This window comes from Dendrobium catenatum, unplaced genomic scaffold (assembly GCF_001605985.2).
Source record: "Dendrobium catenatum unplaced genomic scaffold, ASM160598v2 fragScaff_scaffold_675, whole genome shotgun sequence".
Classification (NCBI taxonomy): Eukaryota; Viridiplantae; Streptophyta; class Magnoliopsida; order Asparagales; family Orchidaceae; genus Dendrobium; species Dendrobium catenatum.
The window spans coordinates 310645-332689 of NW_021319137.1; the positions used below are offsets into that span (position 1 = coordinate 310645).

Here is a 22045-nt window from a genome sequence, read left to right on the forward strand (position 1 = left end):
CTCCGCAATGACGTATTCGTCTTTTCTTTACCTCTAACCATGTCTCCTAAAGCAAAAAACCAAATACACTAAAAAAAAATCAAAAAAACCTAAACCCTAGTTTTTCTTAAACTTGAAAAATATATCCCTAAACTTAATAAAAATACCTAAAATCCAATGTGGAGTACTCCTAGAGGGCGGCCGGAAGTTTCCACTTCGCCAGAGAGTGGCGGCGCCGGCGGGAGAAGCGGCGGGAAGCAAGGCCGACGGCGTGCGGGAACTCTGAGTCGCGACCTGGAGCGTGCGGGAGGGAGAAATGTCGGGTATTGCTGAAGGCTATCGGGTAAAAGGAGAGAAAAGGGCTCATTTTAAGTGAGTGGGCCTTATCCCAGAGAGGCGTACGCCTCACCAGGAGTTGCGCAATTGCGCCTCTGAGGCGCGCCTCAGCCCCAGTGAGGCGTACGCCATTGTGTAGGTTATGAGGTGTTTTTGGGAGGAATTGCGCAAAGGCGAGCTTAGGCGCGCCTCTAATTACGCAATTTTAAACAGAGATTCTGCATAAGGACATCCTGACGAGGGTTAACTTCAGCAACTCCCAGATCGGGCTCTAGAACACCTCCATCATTAGAAACATTGACGACTTCAGTTTCTTTTACCTTTGGGTTCACCAATCTAGGTTCCTTCCTCACAGCAACTTCCACTGGACAGGGATTAAACCTCCTAATGACAGGATTTTTAATCCTCTTTTTCCCATTGTTTACATGCATCCATGGACCATATCCTTTTTTATCATCACAAGCACCTTCAACCACATCCTCATGAGCAGATTTGGCATTATTTACCACAGTTGGAATTTCTAAACTATCCACCTTCTCAGGTTGTTTAGAAACAAGCTTAGCCTCCACTATATTCTCCACACTATCCTTCTTGAAGTGCCCATTCTTACCATAGTTGAAGCAGAAGTTGGGGATTCTTTCATATTTAATCCTCTGAAAGAATTTCTAAGAGCTTCCCTCCACCCAAACACCTAGCGGCAATTTAGCACCAACTTGATGTGAACACAATTCCTCCCAAATTCCCTTCTTTCCCACTGAAACATGTTTCCATCTATCAAATACGGCTTCCTAACCATAGATGCAATTTTGCAAACATTTATTTCATCCCAATATTGTAAAGGGAGATTAGGCATCCTAATCCGAAGAGGAGCAGTTAAACCCTTTAAGGAGGTAGGAGAAAAGGTTGGCGACCATGTAAATTCCATTGATGTGCCCATTAATGAACCATGGCCCATTTGAGAAGACTGATTCGAAAGGCTCAAACTCATAAAATGAGCATAGAACCCAACCCATGCCAAGCATTGTGAGATGGAACTTACCAAATTGGGACCATTGCTTTCTTAATTCCGAACTAATTATCGGAAAAGGAGCATTTCCACCAAAGACCTTGATCACCAATTAATTCTGAAGCTTCTTTGAATTCTCCAATTCATTTTGTAAGTGAAGTTTAACAGTTGAACCATTATCAGAAAAACAATCACCAAAGTCCAAAACTTCAAAGCAAAGACTACTACAACAAGTTTCAAATCATGTATTGGATAGTTTTTCTCATGACTTTTCAAATTTCTAGAGGCATAGGCAGCTACCTTTCCATGATGCATCAAGACGCATCCTAAGCCCCTTAGTGACGCGTCACTGAAAATTTGAAAACCTTCAGTGCTTAAAGGAATGGTGATGATTAATGCAGTCATCAAGCGAGTCATCAACTTTTGAAATGCTTATTCACACTGACTGTTCCACTCAAATCTCAGTGTTTTCTGAGTCAATCTACTCAATGGTGCAGCAATCTTGAAGAACCCTTCAACCAATCTTCTATAATAGCTAACAACCCAAGAAAACTTCGTATCTTAGTAACAGTTGTAGGTTTAGGCAACTCAGCTATAGTCTACATCTTATGCTGATCAACTGTAATGCCTTCACCATTAATCAAATGACCCAGAAAGGTCACTCTTCACCCAAAACCCACACTTGGTGAACTTGACATATAATTCATTGCCTCTTAAAGTCTGTAATACAGCCTGAAGATGATTAGCATGATGCTCTTCATCAGAAGAATATATCAAAATGTCATCTATGATGATGATGACAAAACTGTCAAGCATTGGCTTAAAGACCCGATTTATTAGATCCATAAAAATAGTTGGGGCATTTGTTAGCCCAAAAGGTAACACTGTGAATTTGTAGTGCCTATACCTTGTGCTAAAAGATGTCTTAGGGATATCCTCCTTAATCTTTAACTGATAATAGCCAGATCTCAAATCAATCTTGAAAAATACTGTGGCTACTACGACTTGATCAAACAAGTCGTCTATCCTAGGCTAGGGATACTTATTCTTAATAGTAAGCTTGTTCAACTCTTTGTAATCAATGCATAGTTGCATGCTACCATCCTTCTTTTTTATAAAAAGAATAGGTGCTCCCTATGGTGAGGTGCTTGGGCGAATAAACCCCTTCTCCAGCAATTCTTGCAATTGAAACTTGAGCTCTTGCAGTTCCTTAACTTCCATACGATAGGGTTCTTTTGAAATAGGCTCAACACTAGGTAAAAGATCTTAAAGAAATCAATTTCTCTAACATGAGGCATTCTAGGTGAGACCTCGGGGAACACATAAGGAAATTCCCTTACTACAACAATCTTATTCAACTCTGGCACTTGCTTTGAAGTTTCCCCTACATGAGCTAGAAAGCTTTGATACCCTTTCAAAATTAAGCTACAAGATTTTTAAGATGAGATGATCATAAATGATACACCTCTATTACCCTAGAATACAAGCTTCTCCCCTCTAGCAATCTTGATCTTCACTACTTTCCTATTGCAATCAATAGAAATGAACTGACTAGTCATCTAATGCATTCCTAGGATCATGTCAAATTCCAAAAGCGGTAACACAATCAATTCAACATTAAAATCCCTCTCACATATAGAAAGTAGTGGCAAACATACACTTGAGGCAACCATATTGGACCCATCTGGTAGGATAATTGATAGTGTAGTGGGCATAGTGTGGACACTCAATGCATGCTCCTTAATAAACTCCTGACTAATGAATGTATGTGATGCTCTAGTATCAAAAAGAACTCTTCTAGGTAGACATTGAACATGAATAATACCTGTGATCACATCAGGAGATTTTTGGGCCTCTTACTACATGATAGCATAATCTCGTGGTTGAACAGATGGTCTTGTAGCAGGCTGACTAGGTACTGATGCAGAAGACTTTCATGTTCTAGGCTTGCCAATAATTGGCTGTCTTCCAATACTCTACTGTGGTGAAGGAGCACTAAACCTCACCTCCCTTGGACCTCTCGGGCAATTCCTAGCCATATGCCCTCCATGCATTTTGCCACATCTATCACAAGTTCTGATATTGGATGAACTCCCATCACTATCTGTTTTGGCTTTCTTCATACTAGGGCCTCCTGAATGTGATTGGAAGCTCCTAACCTTATCAAAACCTTTCTTCTTCTGAAAGAAATCTCTACGCTTCTGTGTACTCAGATAATCGATCTCTATCCTTCTTGCCCTCTCAATCAAAATGGAGTAATCTTCAAGACCCAACGGAATCAATGGTTGTCGAATCACATCTCGCAACCCTGATAGAAATCTATGACATTTCTCCTCAGTGTTAGGAATGACTTGAGCTGCATAACGAGATAGCATAGTGAACTCTGCCTCATATTGCATAACGATATGATCTCCCTCAACCAATCCTGCATATGTCTCCTCGCAGATGATGGTACAAATCAATCTTGCAAGACTGACAAATTCTTCCTATGAAATATGAGATGCTGTCCTGCCACGCATCTTCTTCATCAACTATCATCTCCACCATCGCTCCGCCTCTCCATCCAGGGCAAAAGTAGCTAAAGCCACCCTCCTCTCAGCTGGATATTGCATACCCTCTTGTATCTTCTCAACTCTCATAAGCTAGTTTTCAGAATCAACTGGCTTTCCTGCTCCAATAAAAAGGGGTGGTTGCATGTCCTGAAAAATCTTCAGATACCTATCAATTGGTGGTTCACTCCTGGAACTAGACTATGGTTGTTCATGCGAATGTTGGATCAAATGCGTCATAGCCGCCATCATCTGAGTGAACGTGTCTATGGTAGCACTGTTGCTACCACCAGGAGGTTGTGCCATAGGTGGAACAACATGACCCAATATACTCTGTGTTTCCATCTGTGTTGTCATCAGTGGCGTCGTGCTCCGGATTCATAGCCCTACAACAATTAAAATATTCCAATTCAATAATCTTTGAATAAACATACACCCTATAAGTTTTGACTCATTAATCATTCTAATGATGCTTTATACTGATCTATATCTTATTATTCTCTGATACCACTTTTGTCATGATCTGGCTCAGTGAGACTACATCGACGAGGCGGGAACAGATGTCAGACTTAAACGTTAGAACATAACAATTCAATATTATTAAAACATGAAATATATGAATCTAAAATAACTCAATGGATAATTAGCGCCTCTAAAAACAACTTCCAATCTTATAACAAAACATTTCACAAGATTTACAAATGGTGGTTAAAAGTTTGTTATATCAACATTTACCCACAAAATCATTTTTACACAATAAGTAAAGAAAAAATATACTAAAAATCTGTCCTCTGATCCTCTACGACTGTACGTAAACTAGGGTCTTTCAGCCATCACCTAGCAGCTGGATCTCCTTAAAATATTCCAAAATTAAGGAATGAGCTAATGCTCAAAAAATAACAATTACATCTAAACTCATGTGCAATGTAGAGGAATCAATAGGAATGCTAATGAATACATTCTATAAACTTTTTATGAAATGAAATGAATACATTTAAAAGACATAGACTTCCAAATTTTCTTATATTGCTTTACAATATAGATATCATATATAAATATTCATACCAGAGTACCCATATTGTACTGATTAGGTACAATCTTATATTTGATTATTCATCATCATTTTGCCCCGAAGAGCTGTATTGTGCAAGTGCACTGTATTGATACTCCTCAATATGCACAAACTTGCATTTCATTTTAATATCATAACATAAGATGATTTAACATATCTAACATATCAACCATACATATATTTGATCCACTAAAATGCATTTGATTAAGCATGTAAGTGAACTTGTGTACATATGAAGAGTTTTCTATCTAAACATGAAATATAACAAAAAGCAACATGAACTTTTGTGCATATGAAAAGTTTTATATCTAAACATAAAATGTAACAATGCAACATAATCATCCATAGGCAGCTCAAGACACAAATAACATCTTAAAGATTAATGTAAAGAGTTTTCTTTCTAAACATGAAATATAACAATGCAACATAAACATATTTAAAAGAGAAAGAACATGAAATTTAGATTGTAATTGTCACTTACTGTAAGCACTATGCAAACCTCCATGAACTAATCTCTTCTTAGGTTAAATACCTAAAGAAACAAACATTTAAATTAATATATAAGAAATTCTCTTTTTCAATATTCTCATTAAATATTTTCATTCTCTAAATTTCCCTTCCTAATTACTCTACCTAAGCAATTAATGAACTTTCTAACATACAAATTTCATATTTAAATAAAATCCAAATTTTAGGAACCCAAAATTTTCATATTTCCTTCAAATTATAATTTAAATCATTTTTCCTAACCTATATTATAATTAAACCTAATTGTTTTTCGTATTAAATTAATTTTGAAATTAGTGAAAAATATTTTTTTATCAAAATCTCATTCTCTTAGTTAGAGCCCTCTCAAGACTCCGAGGAACAATATTAGTTAACAACTTAGCTCAAAATCTCAAAATTAAGAACAGAACTGATTTTTTAAATTACAAAAACTTTAGGGAAAATTCAATTTTTTGTATTTTCTCACATTTTCCATTTTCTAATTCATACAATTTACTTAACTTAAAATGATTATAAAATTCAGTTTTATCCAAAACCCTAAAATTTGAAACTTAATTTTTCATCTTTTTTCATAATAATTGTATTTAAAACTTTCCCTTATCTCTAAACTAATAATTAAATATAGTACTTTTTGGATTTCATCAAATTTAAAAGTTAGAAAAATAAAAATTTTAGTCAAACGTTAATTTTTCTTTAAAAGAAACATTCCTAAGGCTATTAGGAATGTTAGTTGTGAAAGCATTTAAAAAAAAAAACTTAATTTAAAAAGAACCCTAATTTTGAAATCCTCAAAAATTGTGGAAGAAAACTAGAATTAGGGTTAGAATCATGCTCTAAATCATTCCCTATCATTCTTCTTTGAAAATCCTAAGCTTTGAGCAAACCCTAAAATTTAAACCTAAGGAAATCTAGGAAAAAAATGTGTTTCTTTGCAAGAGAAACTTACCTCCTTCTTTAGCCTTTCCCCTCTGATTTCCCCCCAAGACCTCGCCAGAAAACCCGCCGCTGCCACCAGATTTCACAAGCAATAGACTTCCTCTCCCCTTTCACGTGTGCGGCCGAACGAACAAGAGCAAGGGACCGAATGGTTTGGTTCCTTAGGCGCATGAGGGCTTAAGGGAAGGAAATAATGGCCTAATTACGCATGTACCCCTTCTACTAAAAATTTTCTTAAGAATCATGAAGGTAATTTGGGTATAAAAGGCTAAATATTACTTAAACTAAATTTGACGATTTTAATTTTTAAATTCATGCAAAATTAGGTATAGGTTCTTTATACTATTTCGATCGAAATTTCACGTAGAATTTAATAAATCTATTTGAGTCAAATTTCGATGACTTCAAAATTCGTCTAATTTCATCGCGGCGCATTGAAATGCTTGCGACGCATTCGATTGATAGTTTTCGGGTTTTACACGGATGCTCCGCCGCATTGGGGAAGGTGAAAGGGATTTTTTATTCTTAGTTGCACAAAGGGTGGAATAGATTCTTGTGAGGGCTTCTCCGCCTTGCTGTGGTGGCAAAAGGAGAGACACTAAAGAGTTTGTGCAGTACTCACGGGACATAGGTCATGTTAGCTAAACCATTACAAAAATTCTAGTGTGCTTGTTTTTTTTATTTATCCACACTTTAGTTAGTGCTATTTACTTCCTTGCAAATTATTATCCTGAAAATATAGTTGTTTTATTATTTTCCAAGGTTTAAAATTGTGCAATCGGGTGTTGAGGCATTTTTCATTCGTGAGGCGAGGCGTAAGCCTCAAGGAGATTTGAGGCGTAAGCCTCAAAATCAAAAAATTGCATAAATATAAAATGATAAATTTAAACTATTTAGTATATACTAATGAATAAATAATATATAAAACATAAAAATGCACAAGATAAATAGCAATGACATTAACATATCACATAAGAACTCACTAGTCATCAGCACTGTCATCACTCATTAGTCATCACTAAGGGGGTCTTCATTTGAATCATCATTATGATGAACTGCTCTCTCATCTTCCTCCTCTCCTATAGAGTCCAATGTCACCCAATCAACTCCTTCATTATCAGTTATCCTCCTCTTACTTAAATATTTTTTAAGAATATCATAATGAATAATAGTGTAATACATTAATAAAAGTTTTAAAATATCACACAGTATATACGCACAACATAAGCAATTATCACGCACAGTATACGCATAACATACGCATATAGTACGCACAACATACATGTAGAGTATGCATAACATATGCATAGAGTGCTCGGTGCTTAAAATTTAGTTAGGATTTATGTATCAAATTTCAACATAAATTAATAAACCTTAAATACAGAGAAAACCCGATGGAATCAAAGTATCAAATATTTAGAAAGTTTCGAGAAGCACCGCATAAGCATAACATAAGCATAAAAAAATGAAGAACTTCAAAACCTTGAACACCTACGCATAGCATAACCATAAAATACGCATAACTGAATAGAAATCATGGCAACAAATTACCTTTTTCTTGGTGGGTGACGACATCTGAGAAGGAACTGAGGGAATGCTTGGAATTGCTCCGGAGTGAATGCTTGAAAGTTGGAACGTTTGCTGGAACTTGAAAACCGTAACGCAGCGTTTGACATTCGACCTTTACCAGTGTTTAAATGTTGATGCCACGTCGACATCTCACTAGGCAACAGGACTCTACGTCGGCAATTAGGGGTCAAAACTGGGAAAAAAAATTTAGGTTAATTTTTTTAGAGGCGGCGCCTCAAAAATGTGAGGCGAGGCGTGCCTTATGGCGCGCCTCATTAAACTTGTGGCGTAAGGCTCAAAACCTTAACTTATTGCGTAGGCTTTGAGGCTTAAAGGTGCGCCTCAAGGCGCGCCTTTTATTGCGCAATTTTAAACCATGTTATTTTCTTCTGCTTGAAAAAACCTATTTTTAATTTTAAGTTGTGAATTTGATATAAGTTTTTCAAGAGGGAATTTTTGAAATGAAAATTTTCAAAACACTAATTCACCTCTCTCTTAGTGTGTCTTTGTAGTTCAAGTTATTTAACAATCATAAATTAAAATTTCAATTGGTATCTGTTAACCTCCGCATATAAAACCAAAAGGAACAAAAAAAATATATCTGTAAACCGTTGGATCCGTGAATCCGGCTAAAATCGGCGTCGTTTGCATCACTTCTCCGCAAAACTTGCAAGAAATCCCGCTATGTCACTGTAGACGCGGCGTTGTTCGCATCTGATCCCGCAAATCTTACCCCATTCGCCTCTATAAAACGCGACCGAAGCCCTCGCTCGTTCTACACGGGATCTCCTCCCTCTCCCACGACACTTCCCCTCTCTGCCTTAGCCAATGGAGCTCCCGACCTCCTGCTGCCATCACCCTCTCTTCCGATCTCCAAACCGGCCTCTTCCTTCCCTATCTTCACAGAGAGAGAGAGAGAGAGAGAGAGAGAGAGAGAGAGACAGAGAGAGAGAGAGAGCTCTTACCTTGCCAAACCGATGCCTCTCCCATTGCCGCTCGGCTTAGCTCCATTTCCGACTTTCCCTTCCTTAGGATTGGAAATTACTCCATTTTGATCAGAAGAAGCAACTGGGAGCTCGCTATTCGTGATTTTTAATCATAATTAAATAATAATAGTTATAATTAATTATGATTAAATTTAATTATAATTAATTTAAAAAAAATCCTTTCACCTCGATCCGCGCTGACGGCCGCCAAGGTATAACTTCTAAACGCTAAACCTTTGAAAACCCATCCCGACGCTTGCAACGCAGCGAACGACCAACTCATGCACGCTTTTCGCTAGCATGGTGGGAAGGGAATTCGTTGCGATGCTTGCGACGGGGTGGGTAATCAAAACCCCATTTTCTGCGTTAGTGTCGGACCTGAAAACCAACTCATGCACGCTTTTCTCTAGCGTGGTGGGAAGGAAAACCGGTGCGATGCCTACGGCGAAGCGGGGTCTAATATAAATTGCTTATTTTAAAACCGGTGCCCAAAAACTCATGCACGCATTTCTATGGCGTGGTGGGGAATAAATAAATTATGGCCGCGGTGTCCTCGTATGAGGGCGCCTACCATGCACGCTTTTCTCTAGCGTGGCAGGAGGCCCAGTTTTCCGTAGTTTTTCCCCTCAATAGGGGAGACGTCGGAAGGCTGCCGAAATTTCAGGTAAACATAAAGTCGTATTTGGGACAATTTGGAGCTTTACTTGGACATTGATTGGGACTTAATTCAAACTTAAATAATCAATAAAAACTCCAACTTGAATGCAAACGAAACAAGAGAATGGCTTGAACTCAAGTGAACTACAGGGGACTTATGAACTTGAACCGGATTGAACAGAAGTGAACAGTTTGAACAAGAGCTTAAATCCAAGCTGATTTGCAGGAGACATATTTTAGAATTCAAATGATTAATGAATACTTGGACCTAAATGAGAATAAGCTCCAAGTGACAAGAAGACTTAAACCCTTACAAAGACTTGGACTTGAATCAAGTTTGATTGCAAAGAGGTCTAAATTCAACATTGAACAAATGAAAGTGAATGAGCCTCATGAAATATGATGTTTAAGAAAAGACTTATAAGTTGGCACAATAATAATGTTAAGGCAATTGTCACTTCTACTGAACAACAAATGTTAATGATCCATGATGTTAAGATCACCATATATTTGAACACATTGCAATCCCTCTTTGGGGCAAGATGTTTGTAAGTACAACTTGTTCGCTAGCAACGAGAAGGTCATAATAGATGTGGCTTGGACCCTACCAATCAACTTGTATGTAAGAAGGGATGAATGCGATGCCTACAATAATACTTTCAACACCAAGGTGACATTAAGAATACAATAACTCACTAGTTGATATGAAAGAAATAGTTGATGAATTCCGATCATCTAGAGAAGCATTAATTAACAGAACAAGGGACTTGTGTTGAAGCTTCAAATGAATATTTACAAACAAATGCAAGTGATGAACGATGAAATTCAAATGGTCCGGAGTGTTAAAAAGAAGATGATATATCATGCAATCAAATGCTACTGGAAGGATTTTGTATGTGATGAATATAATAGTGCCTTCACAATCAACATCCGTATGCAAACAAATAAACTAAAATCAAAGAGATGAAAATTGAAGGGATATATGTAGTTGATTACAAGTAAAAATCAATGATACAAGTCCACAATGCTGACTACAAGCAAATATAGAAAGAGTTCTCACTCATATAGTAGTCCACTTATAGGCGATAGTGATTAATATTTATTGGATGCTAAATAGTCCATACAATTGATAATCACTCAGCATTAGTCAAATATATCATCCTTCTATAAGCAAGAATTAAAGATCTCCAACACATACGATCTCTCTACAAAGACAGATGTATCTATGCCACTGATGGGTAGATGCATAAATACTATAGTAAATGTAGTATCCTTTAGTCAACTTCAGTCTTAGGATGAATACATCTACCTGCCCATTTGTAGCTACGGCAGATGTGCTATATGAGCCAAATACAACAACAAAGTACATGACAGATACGAGCTCCCGCGAGCTTCTATTGGAGCCCCACTATAAATATCATATATCATATACGAACAACATGCAATATAACTACAACGATTGCAAGTATCCACGGGCCACTGTAGAAGACTCGTGGTACACCCAGTCTATTGTCCACGAGCAAGATACATTAATTATATCAAGTGCAAGTGCTTATAAGTTACAGTGAAAATTCATCATGCATACAACAATCTATCTATGAGAATCTATAAATACAAGGCAGGAGATTCGTTAGTGCACTACAATCTAGCTGCATAAATTATACAAGTAGTGCACGATAGTCTACCTGTGCAAAGCAGTAAACAATTCCATTCAGAAGCTACAACGCCATGCCACCGGATCCGTAACTTCTATGCAAGCGGACATAAGGCGTCTATGAATACTTTCAAAGTACCCCCGCACGTGCACCATAGTTTGTATACACATAGGTACACTAAAAGGGGGTAAATGTAATCAAATACCCGCAAGGGCCCCGACGAGCGTATTATTGGTACACACATGATGTCTAGGGATGCTGCACGGGTTATTAAATTTAAACCCGATTCTCATAGGTAGGTAAAAGGAGTAGACAGGGTTTAATTATAAAATGCCCCCAAACACCCGCATGGGCCTCGACGAACGTGTTATTGGTACACACGTGACGTCTAGGGATGCTGCGCGGGTCAATAAGTGAATTCTTGTTTGAACCCGATCCTTCTATACGGATCAATAGGAGTCGATAGAGTTCGAACCTTCAAACAAGATACACGATTGTGGAGACCGGTGTATTTATTTCAATGCATTCATATTAGTCCTTAAAGACCTGCAATAAAAAGAATTCACTAATAAAGACTCAAAGCCTATGAAACTCGATCATCTGTCGATTGCTAGATAGAGTCGACAAGGTTCAAGCTACAAAAGAGAAATTACCCCAAACACCCCGATGATGGTCGTGTTGAATGCAGATCTCAACCGGAGGGATTCCCAAATATTTTCAAATGTCTTCAAATATCCAAAGTTCATTTCAAATATTCCAAAGCTCCACCCAAAATACCCATAAAAATCCAAAAATCCAAAATCCCAACTTCCAAAAATATTTAAAATTGAAATAAACCCATTAATGCTTAAAGCAAAATCCATCCATCCTCCGCAACAGTTTGCCGAGGTGGACAAATTTAAATATAATTTCAGCTCACAAAGAGCCAAATGCCTAGTCGAAAATATCACTAGGATCCATTCTCAAAACAGTCTCCTGATAGTAAGGACGTGGTACGTGTCCTCTGACCGGCGGTTCGCCGACAAATGGCACCGCAGGATGAACGGTTATGACTCGGGGCCCTCTGAACCGAGTGATTTTGCCGCCAATTGGCACCACGAAATACCGGTTATGGCCAGCGCCGTTACGTTCCTTATTGGCATCAAATCCTTGAGATATGAATTAATAGGATATGATCGATAGAGCACAAAGCTCTCTGTTAGCTAAGGTGGATTCAAGTTAATTTGTCCTCTTAGGCAAATATCCAACCCAGGTCTACAAGGTCCCCTTGGACGAAGCAACCCATGGCTGCCGACAAGGGTCCTTCTGTCAGGTTGGGTCGAGTACCTCCCCTGACTAAGTAGATTAGGGACCATGATGGCCAGGGATGACGAAACCATGGGATCTTGATCGGGTCTATCATCCATTCCCCCACCATCCGCTTTAAGTGTGAGATGGCGCAATTTCTATTTAAATATTAAATCTTCCAACCCAAAATCCAAAAACCCAACTCTTCAATTCCACAAATCCAAACTTTTAAAATTCGTATGCCCATTGCTGCTACTATATGCCAGATAACACGTATATTCTACGTATCTGATTGATGACTAGCCTTAATTGAAAGTTCTCTCTCATGATTGGGAGGGGTAATTAACTATAGGGGCTTGCGCCTATAGGAAACCAGAACTCAGATCATAATCCTCGCAAAATGAGGGCGAAATCTCTGGGTAGTGTCTTATCTACAAACCCATCTGCCTTCCAAATTTACTTCGGAACTTAATCCGTTAAAACTCCCCTCGCCTAAAAGAAAAGCAAATCAGCGTGGCGGGGAGGCCGGGACCGAATTTTCGGAGCCCACAGTATCAGAGCTGGTTCTCCGAATTAGTGGTTTAAATATCTCGAGAAAAGATCTTTGACACAATTTGGGAATATAAATACTTCTTGAAATGAGGAGAGGAAGACAAGAAAAGTAATTTCATTTTTTGCATCAGCTGAAAGTTTGTTCTTATATTAACAATATTCTATCCAGCACTTTAAGAGATAAGGCCTCTATATTTGATCTTAAAATACTAGGAAATATCTAAGTAGGAAGTGCATTACCATGATAGGAGAGACTACTATAAATAACCAAGTACTATAAAATAATGAAATTGGGAAATGCAGAAAAACAGTAATACAACCCACAATTTGGATAGGACAACTGCTGGGAATTAATTTCATTTAAAAAATTTAATCTACGTGATTTAGCACTTCCCAAATAGTGTTAGTGTAAGTCAATGGGAGAATCATTCCCTTCCAAAGTTAAAGCAGATAAATAAGCATATCTCCATAGGGAAGAGATCCCACGAATCTTGTGTAGCAGGATAGAATAAAATTCAAATGTGGAAGGGATTGATCCCATAGATCATAAGCAGCAGGCAGGGTTTTTCAACAACTCTTTTATCTCTGGATTGTATACATCAAATAATCCAAGCTTTCCTATCTTTTCTTCATAAGAAGATCTAGGTAATCCCTTGGTTAGAATGTTAGCAGTATGCTGTAAGAAAACAATGTTAGGGATGCAAAGTATATGCTTCAATTTTACGAGATTCCTCCTTTTTGAAGAATAGTATAACCGTTAGACTTATTTTTAGATGCTTCAGGATCCATAATAGAACACCAAGATGTTCTTCATAAGATGTGTGCATGAAAAGACTTTACATATTAATAGCAAAAAGCAATATCAAGCCTTGTATCTTCTATGTAGACAAGCTAAACAACAAAAAAGTTGATATCTACACTTGTCAACATGTGTGCTAGTGCATTGGTCGTTACATTAGGATCAACAGAGGTATCTACTAGTTTGCACCCAAGTAGCCTTGTTTCATTCAAGAAATCAAAAACATATTTCGTTTGAGATATAAATAATGCCTGCTTTATTTCAAGCCAATTACATTCTAACGGAGTGACTTAAGGGGCCAAATTTTTTTATTTTAAATTCATCAACAAACTTTTTAATTAATGAAAATATTTTAGGAATGTTTTTAATTGTTAGGATGATATTCTCAAGGTCTTCAAAATATAAAATTCAAATCATTGATTTATCATCTTCATATTTATGGAATAAGGTGTGATCGATTTAGGCCTGCTTGTGTGCTTGTTGGAAAATCACATTAGTGAATCAGTCAAACATTATTCTTTTTTTTTGAAGAAGCAATAAATGCATTGATAACTAAAAACGGAAAATAACAACTTACAAAGTTCTTTCTAATGATTCCTCCTTTAACAATTCCACAAAGGAAGAAGGAACCTTATTCGACCCTATATCCTCCCAACAAAAAGAAGAAAAGATAGCATAGTTAGCACATAAATCTGCTAACTTATTAGCACTCCTCTCTATACAATTAAAAATCATATAATTAAAATAACTAACAAAAGAAATGTCTTCTACTTCTTCTCCACCTCTTGTAAATGAATTTTGTATGAGCTGGATCACATTTGCATTGTCACATTCAATAATTATGTCTTTGTACTCCAACATCCAATCTTTAATCACCTCTTTTAATGACTTTATAGCTAGAAGCTACAAGTACGATATATCCCAGTGAATACAAGCTTTACCAAAAGCCAAAAGAAACCTTCCTTTGTGATCTCTGAATACACCACCTACTCCACCTTTGTAAGACGGTAATAAGGATGTATCTGCATTCACTTTGATCCAATCGGGTGGAGGAGGGTGCCAAGTTTTTCCAACAGCGAGAGCTGATTGGCAGCCAACTGTCTCGAATTAAGCTCCTTAAAAGCATTCAAAATTGCTGCATGATTAACCGATTCAATTGCTATAAAGATTGCTGTCCTCTCAGTTTTCCCATGGACCAAATCATTCCTTCCCTTCCAAGTAAAATACACAACATTACAAAATAAATTTACCAAAAATGAATTATGTGTAGTCATCCAATTTCAGCTATCTTCAAAACAGGTCACAAGAGGTATCCCAAAGCCCCATTTGTTTAATAGAAGAATAACCTCCTTAAGCTTCTTACAACTGACCGCCAAATGCCCTCTATCTTCAACTTCATTACATCCTCTTGGACATAAGTTATTCATTTGCAATCTCCTATATGATAAGAATTGGAAGGTAGGTAAAGCATTACTCAATAACCTCCACCAAAAGTTCTCCACCCTCGCATTAAGATTTGCCTTCTTCAAACATTTCCAGTATTTGTAATCTTGAAAATTCTGCTCCATAGCCGATACAGCCATTGCTGATAAAGATTTCCCATAATTTCCTTGAATAAGCTCCAACTTGTCTTCCTGGTTATTTGAGTCAATTTGAACTTTGCTAATCAGCTCCACCAGCTCACTTCCAAAATTCTTATTTAATTCATCAATATTCCATCTTCCTTCCAAAATGAAACAACTTAACATCACTGATTCCAAATTGCAATCTTTAGGAGCCACAAACGTTGGCCACATGTTTAAACTCTTATCCATGATCCATATATCATTAAAGATATCAATAGAGTCCCCATTTGCTATCTTGCATCTCACAATCTGTTTAAGAAACTTTCCTCCATCCTTTATTAACTTCCAGGCCGGTGAGCTAGATTTCTTCCCAGCACTATGATCCCAAAATGAACCATATTTCGGACATAAGGCTTTATGGAGTAATGATTCTTTGTCTTGAACATATTTCCGTACAAGTTTTGCTCTCAAAGGGCCAACCTTGCTAGAACATGAATGCAAACCTCAGCCACCATTCTCCAAGGGTGCACACATTGTACTCCAATTCACATAATGAAGTCCTAAACCACCATTCATCTTGTTCCAAATGAAACTTCTACATAGCTTGTCAATTTCATTTAAATACTCATTGGAATCATAGAAAGTGTAGAATGGAATGACGGATAAGAGAGCAATACCGTTTTAATAAGGGTGATCTTCCTCGCCAATGAAATGAACTTGCCACCCCAAGTATTCAACATTTTTAGCACTTCGTCAATGATAAATTGAAAGTCCGTCTTCACTAGTCTTCTCAAAGCAACTTTGATTCTAAGATAATTAAACTCTTTTACTGATTTGAATCCCATTATATGTGTTATAACATTCTTCTTCCTTCTTCTAACAGATTTTCCAAATAAGATTCATGATTTGCTTTTATTTACCTTTTGCCCAGTCCATCCGCAAAAAGCCTTCAAAATACATTTAATCTTCTTCACATTCTTCAACTTAGCATCCGAAAATATTATAATGTCATCCGCATAAAGCAAATGCAAAATCTTTGGGCCATTTGGGCTAACCTTGATACGAATTGAATCATCTTCAAAAAAAACATTAGACATGAGATGCGAACAAAGAGTAAAATGAAAAGGAGACAAAGGGCATCATTGCTGAAATCCACTTCTAGCCTTTATCCAATCGGTCTGATTCCTGTTAATCAGCAATGAAAAGGAAGGATATTGAACACAATCCATGATTAACTTGGAGAAGAAAGGAGGAAATCCAAAATACTCCAAAGCTTTACTCAGAGTCGGCCACCCCATGGAATCGTACGCTTTCTCCATGTCAATTTTGAATGAGACTAAACCTTTAAAAGATTTTGAATGCCTGAACTTATGAAAAATCTCTTGAGCTATGAGTACATGATCAGAAATAGATCTCCCCTTTAGAAAAGCAACTTGTTCATTAGAAATTAGTTTTGGAATGATGCAAGAAAGATTATTCAGCAAAACCTTGGCTGCTATTTTGTAAATAATTCTGCACAAGCTGATCGGTTTATAATTAGATGGAGCCAAAGGGTTACTTTAGGAATCAGCACAATAAGAGTTTCTTTCCAACTCTCACACATTTCAGCTGTGACAAAAAAAAAATGATTCAAAGCATTCCAGAAATCCTCTTTTATAATAGACCAATAGCTTTTAATAAAGGAATATGATATGCCATCATTCCCCGATGCAATGTACCCCTCGGATTGCTTGATCACACTCTCCACTTCTTCTAAAGAGAAACATTTGTTCAATTATTTTTTATCCTCCTCATCCAGACATTTCCACGGTTTGGGCCAACCATCCAAGGAATAATCCCTTTCATGCCATTTTCCATTGACAAAACTGAGCAGAACTCCTTCAATATGGTGTTGGTCCTCCATTATACATCCATCTTAATTTTTTATACTAAAGATAAAATTGGAATTTCTCCTAGCACTTGCAAAGGACTGAAAAAATATGGAGTTAGTCTCCCTCCATCGTCCATCTCATTAATTTTAGTCTTCAGGCACCAAATGTCTTCATTTGAGAGTAAACCATCATTTGCTTCTTTAAGTTGAAGCTCCAAGATTTCTTACTTTAGTGTCTCCTTTTATTGATTTAAGCATTTCAATTTGGCTCTACTCCAATCAAAAAGAGATTTCAAAGCTCTCTTCAACTTTTGATTAAGAATTTGAGAGAAGCTCCCACCTCTTCTCAAATTCCATGACTTTCTCACCACAGCAGCCGAGGCCAAAATTGAGGCCCATATGTCTTCAAATTTAATACATCTTTTTGTTCAATGGCAAATTCCAAATAGATTTAACAAAATGGGGCAATGATCCGATGCCACTCTTGGTAGGTGCTTAACCACTAAACAATGGGAAGAACTTAGAGCCAAAGAATTCACAAAGCATCTGTCCAACTTTTCAAGAATCCGATCAGTACCCGATTTATTTTTACACCATGTAAATTTTAGGCCAACACAATTAACCTCATGAAGGTCATTGCAAGTAAGGAATGTTTTCATCTCTTTAGGACCCAAGGAGAAAGTAAATCTTCTTCCATCTCTTTTATCATCCTTAGTAAGTAGACAGTTGAAATCACCACCTACTACCATAGGAAAATCAATACTAGCATAAGCTTCCAACCTCTCCCAAAGGATCCTTCTTCTATAAACATCTTTACTACCATAAATGGTAGCTACTCTCCATCTTCCTTTGTTAGCAACATCCAAATCACCAATGATAAATTGAGAAGAGAACTCCGATACCCTGAAAGTAACCAAATTGTTTTTCCAGATTACCACAATACCTCCAAACAATCCTTCCGAAGGAACTTGAAAATAATCCCAACCAGAACCAATCAAAGAGCAAACATCACTACTATCAATACAGGTCAATTTTGATTCCAATAACCCAAAAAAAAACATCATTGTCTTTCACCACCTCCTTGAGATATAGAGAAGCTTTCTTTTTTTCTAGCTCCTCTACAATTTTAGAATACTATTGAGGTCACTTTTGGGTAAGAGGGGAAGAGTTCCCCACTTTCTCCCTTATATCACCATCTACTCTTCTACTTCTAGAAACTAATTTAATTGGCCCCAATCCTTTCAACTGGTTAGCACCTTTCTTTTTAATGATAGTAGAACCCCCCTTCATTACTATTTAACTCAACTTTCATCATAACAACTGGATTTGTTATGTCATCACAACATTTAGTATGCTTAACTGACTTTCTAGGAGATTCATCCATTCCAACAATCTCCCCTTCCTCATTCATAGCATTTAAAACATCAAATTTATTATCATTAACAAAAATTCCATTTGAATTGAGAGCCATACCATTTACAATTACATTAGACGATTGAAGATCCACAGTTTTGAATTCCATCCTCATCCTTCACACCTCTTGAATCTTCGGTTTGATCTCCCAGAGTTTCAGAATTTAATTCTGAATTACCCTTTACATTAGCATTAAAAATCTGTCCAGCAACTTCCAGATTTTTCTTTTCAGCATTAAGGATCTTCTCAGCAACTTCAGGCATTTCATCTCTAGCATCAGATTTGTTACTTTCCGCAACAGCAGAAACCTTCTCAGCAACAGCATTATTCTTTACAGATTTCGGTATCTTCTCAGCAACTTTGATTAATTGTCCTTCAAAACTCTTCACAGCATCTCCTTTAGTTAACTGATTCTCCTTGAATTTGAAATTTGCATTTCTGAAATTCTTCTTCCCATAATTCACTTGGACCCAAGGTCCATAACATTCTCTACCAGTATCAGCAGATTCATCAATTTTCCTTTTATCAACTTCAACATCCACATTTTTAGCTTGACTTCAATTTAAACTTCTCAGCATCCACTTCCATAATAGCTTCATTTTCACAGACCAACCCATTTCCGATAGAATCAAGTTTTGAAACGGGGGAAGACGACGTACCCAAATCAGCGTTAACAAAAACTTTGGAATTCCTGACTTCATCCGCCGAAGATTGATTTTTAACAAAACTTTCAAACAAAACGTTCTTGCCCTTCCCTAAAACTTCAAATTGTTTATTTGCATTCAGTAATCCTCCTCTGTTTATAATCAGAGGACGTTCCTTCTTAAATTTCAATTTTGCGTCATGATCAAAATCCAAATCCCCAAAGGCTGGAGGAGACGAACCTGCTACCAGTCGAGACATTCCGAGATGGAGCTGTGGGTGGGCGCACATTGAAGGAGCCACCAGCTGAAGGTTGCCGGCGACCCTCCGACGTCATTGGAGACGAGCTGAAATCGCTTGAAGAAGGAATTCAAATTCCGTCTTTTCCCAAGGAAAAACGGAGCTTTTCTCACTTCCCTAGTCAAACATTATTCGTTCTGAATATTTGAGTTCATAAATGGATTTTTTTTCTTTCAATTTGCATAACTGATTTGATGTTATAGCACTCATAAAGCTTGAAGGGGATTCCATGTAAACTTCTTCATTGAGGTTTCCATTTAGAAAGGCATTTTTGACGTTGAGTTATTGTGGAGGCTTATCCAGATCTATGGTTAAGAAAAGATGCCTAACTTATATTGAGTTGGCTATAAGTATTTTGATAGTCTATCCCATAAGTGCAACCACCACTAACAAAACATTGAAATGTACATCAAAGAAAACTTGTTATATTGAGTGAAATTGTTTTGAGGAAACTTCTGCAAAATGATTGGGCTTGATTTGCGTGTCATTTCTTCTTTAGAAAAGTTTTTTATTCTTCATAAATTCTTCCTTTTTGTTATAGGCAAGTCTTCATTGGAGATGTTGTTGTAATGAAAGATCCTGAGAAGCCCAATGATTGCCTCGTGAGAAGATTGGCTGCTGTAGAAGGATATGAGATGGCCTCCAAAAATGAAAAAGATGAACCATTTATTTTAGAGAAGGATCAATGTTGGGTGTTGTCGGATGATGAATCCTTGAAGCCAAAGGTACCTCTTGTTATTTATGAGGTTTAATTAACATTTTTCCAATAGGAATCATTTGTGATTATTAATTACATATTGCATGAATTGTTATTGTGATCTGTCAAAGAGCTCCACTCTTGCTACACTGGATATTTAAAATAAAAAATATATTATTTATTTTTCTTGCTTTTTCTGTCAAGAACGCATGACTTTAACTGACATTGGAAACAACAATTGATTTGTCTATACCATCCTATTTCATTATTTTTTATCAAAACATATCTTGCGTATTATGACTGGCCAAGTTTAAATCTCTAGATTCATTTAAGTTTATCCATATCATATTGAAATTTTCTTGCACATCCACTTTAATATTTTGTATCACATTTTATGCATGAAAATATGTTTAATTCAGTGGTCCTCTTTTATATTTTCTGAAATGCCTTATGAATCTGTTCTAACTTCGAATAACCTTCACAATATACTCAAGGAGTGGATTCATTTTTCACTAATTATGCATTTTTTTAATGTTACTATTATCTTGATTATCATCCATATTCTATCCCTCCTAACTTATTGTCTCATTATTCTTCATTGTCTTTGATGTTTCACCCGGACAATCATACTATTAAGATTATGATGAAATGAGACTCAATTGAAGGAAACCAAATAATGATGACGAATAGAGAGAATTTGCTTAAGCTTTTTTATGACATGGATAATTTAGATATGCTCAAATGAATAAGTAACAATCTCTTATACATAATTTTATTGTGGGCTCCGAAAATTCGGCCCCGGCCTCCCCGCCGCGCAACTGATTAGCTTTTTATTTGGCGAGGGGGAGTTTTAACGGAATAAGTTCCGGGGTAAATTTTGGAAGGCAGATGGGTTTGTAGATAAGACACTACCCAGAGATTTCGCCCTCATTTGGTGAGGACTTTATGATCTGAGTTCTGGTTTCCTATAGGCGCAGGCCCCTATAGTTAATTACCCCTCCCGATAATGAGAGAGAACTTTCGATTAAGGCTAGTCGTCAATCAGATACGTATTGAATACGTGGTATCTGGCATATAGTAGCAGTAATAGGTATGGATTTGAATTTGAAGAGTTTGGTAGGTTTTGTTATTTAAAATAGAAATTGCACCATTTTAAACTTAAAGTGGATGGTGGGGAAATGGATGATGGACCCGATCAAGATCACATAGTTCCGTCGTCCCGGGCCATCATGGTCCCTGGTCTACTTAGTCAGAGGAGGTAGTCGACCCAACCTGACAGAAGGATCCTTGTCGGCAGCCATGGGTTGCTTCGTCCAAGGGAACCTTGTAGACCTGGGGTGAATGTTTGTCTAAAGGGACAAATTTGAACCCACCTTGGCTAACAGAGGGCTTTGTGCCCTATCGATCATATCCTATTGATTCATATCTTAAGGATTTGATGTCATTAAAGAGCGTATTGGCTCTGGCCATAACCGGTATTTGTGATGCCATTTGACAGCAAAACCACTCGGTTCAGAGGTCCTGGGTCATAACCGTTTACCAGCAGTGCCATTTGGTGGCGAAACTGCCGGTTAGAGGACACGTACCAAGTCCTTACTGGCAAAAGATTGTTTGAGAATGGATCCTAGTAATATTTTCGACTAGGCACTTGGCTCTTTGTGAGCTAGA

At 37.2% G+C, this 22045-nt stretch overlaps 1 protein-coding gene across 2 annotated transcripts in view; it reads left to right on the forward strand.

Moving 5' to 3' along the window:
• LOC110108736 (mitochondrial inner membrane protease subunit 2) overlaps positions 1-22045 on the forward strand; it is a 67383-nt gene that overhangs the window by 41135 nt on the left and 4203 nt on the right. For both annotated transcript variants that reach the window (XM_020839496.2, XM_020839497.2), the window contains exon 4: positions 20222-20405. In XM_020839496.2, coding sequence (XP_020695155.1) covers positions 20222-20405 — 184 coding nt within the window. The remainder of the gene's footprint in view (positions 1-20221; positions 20406-22045) is intronic.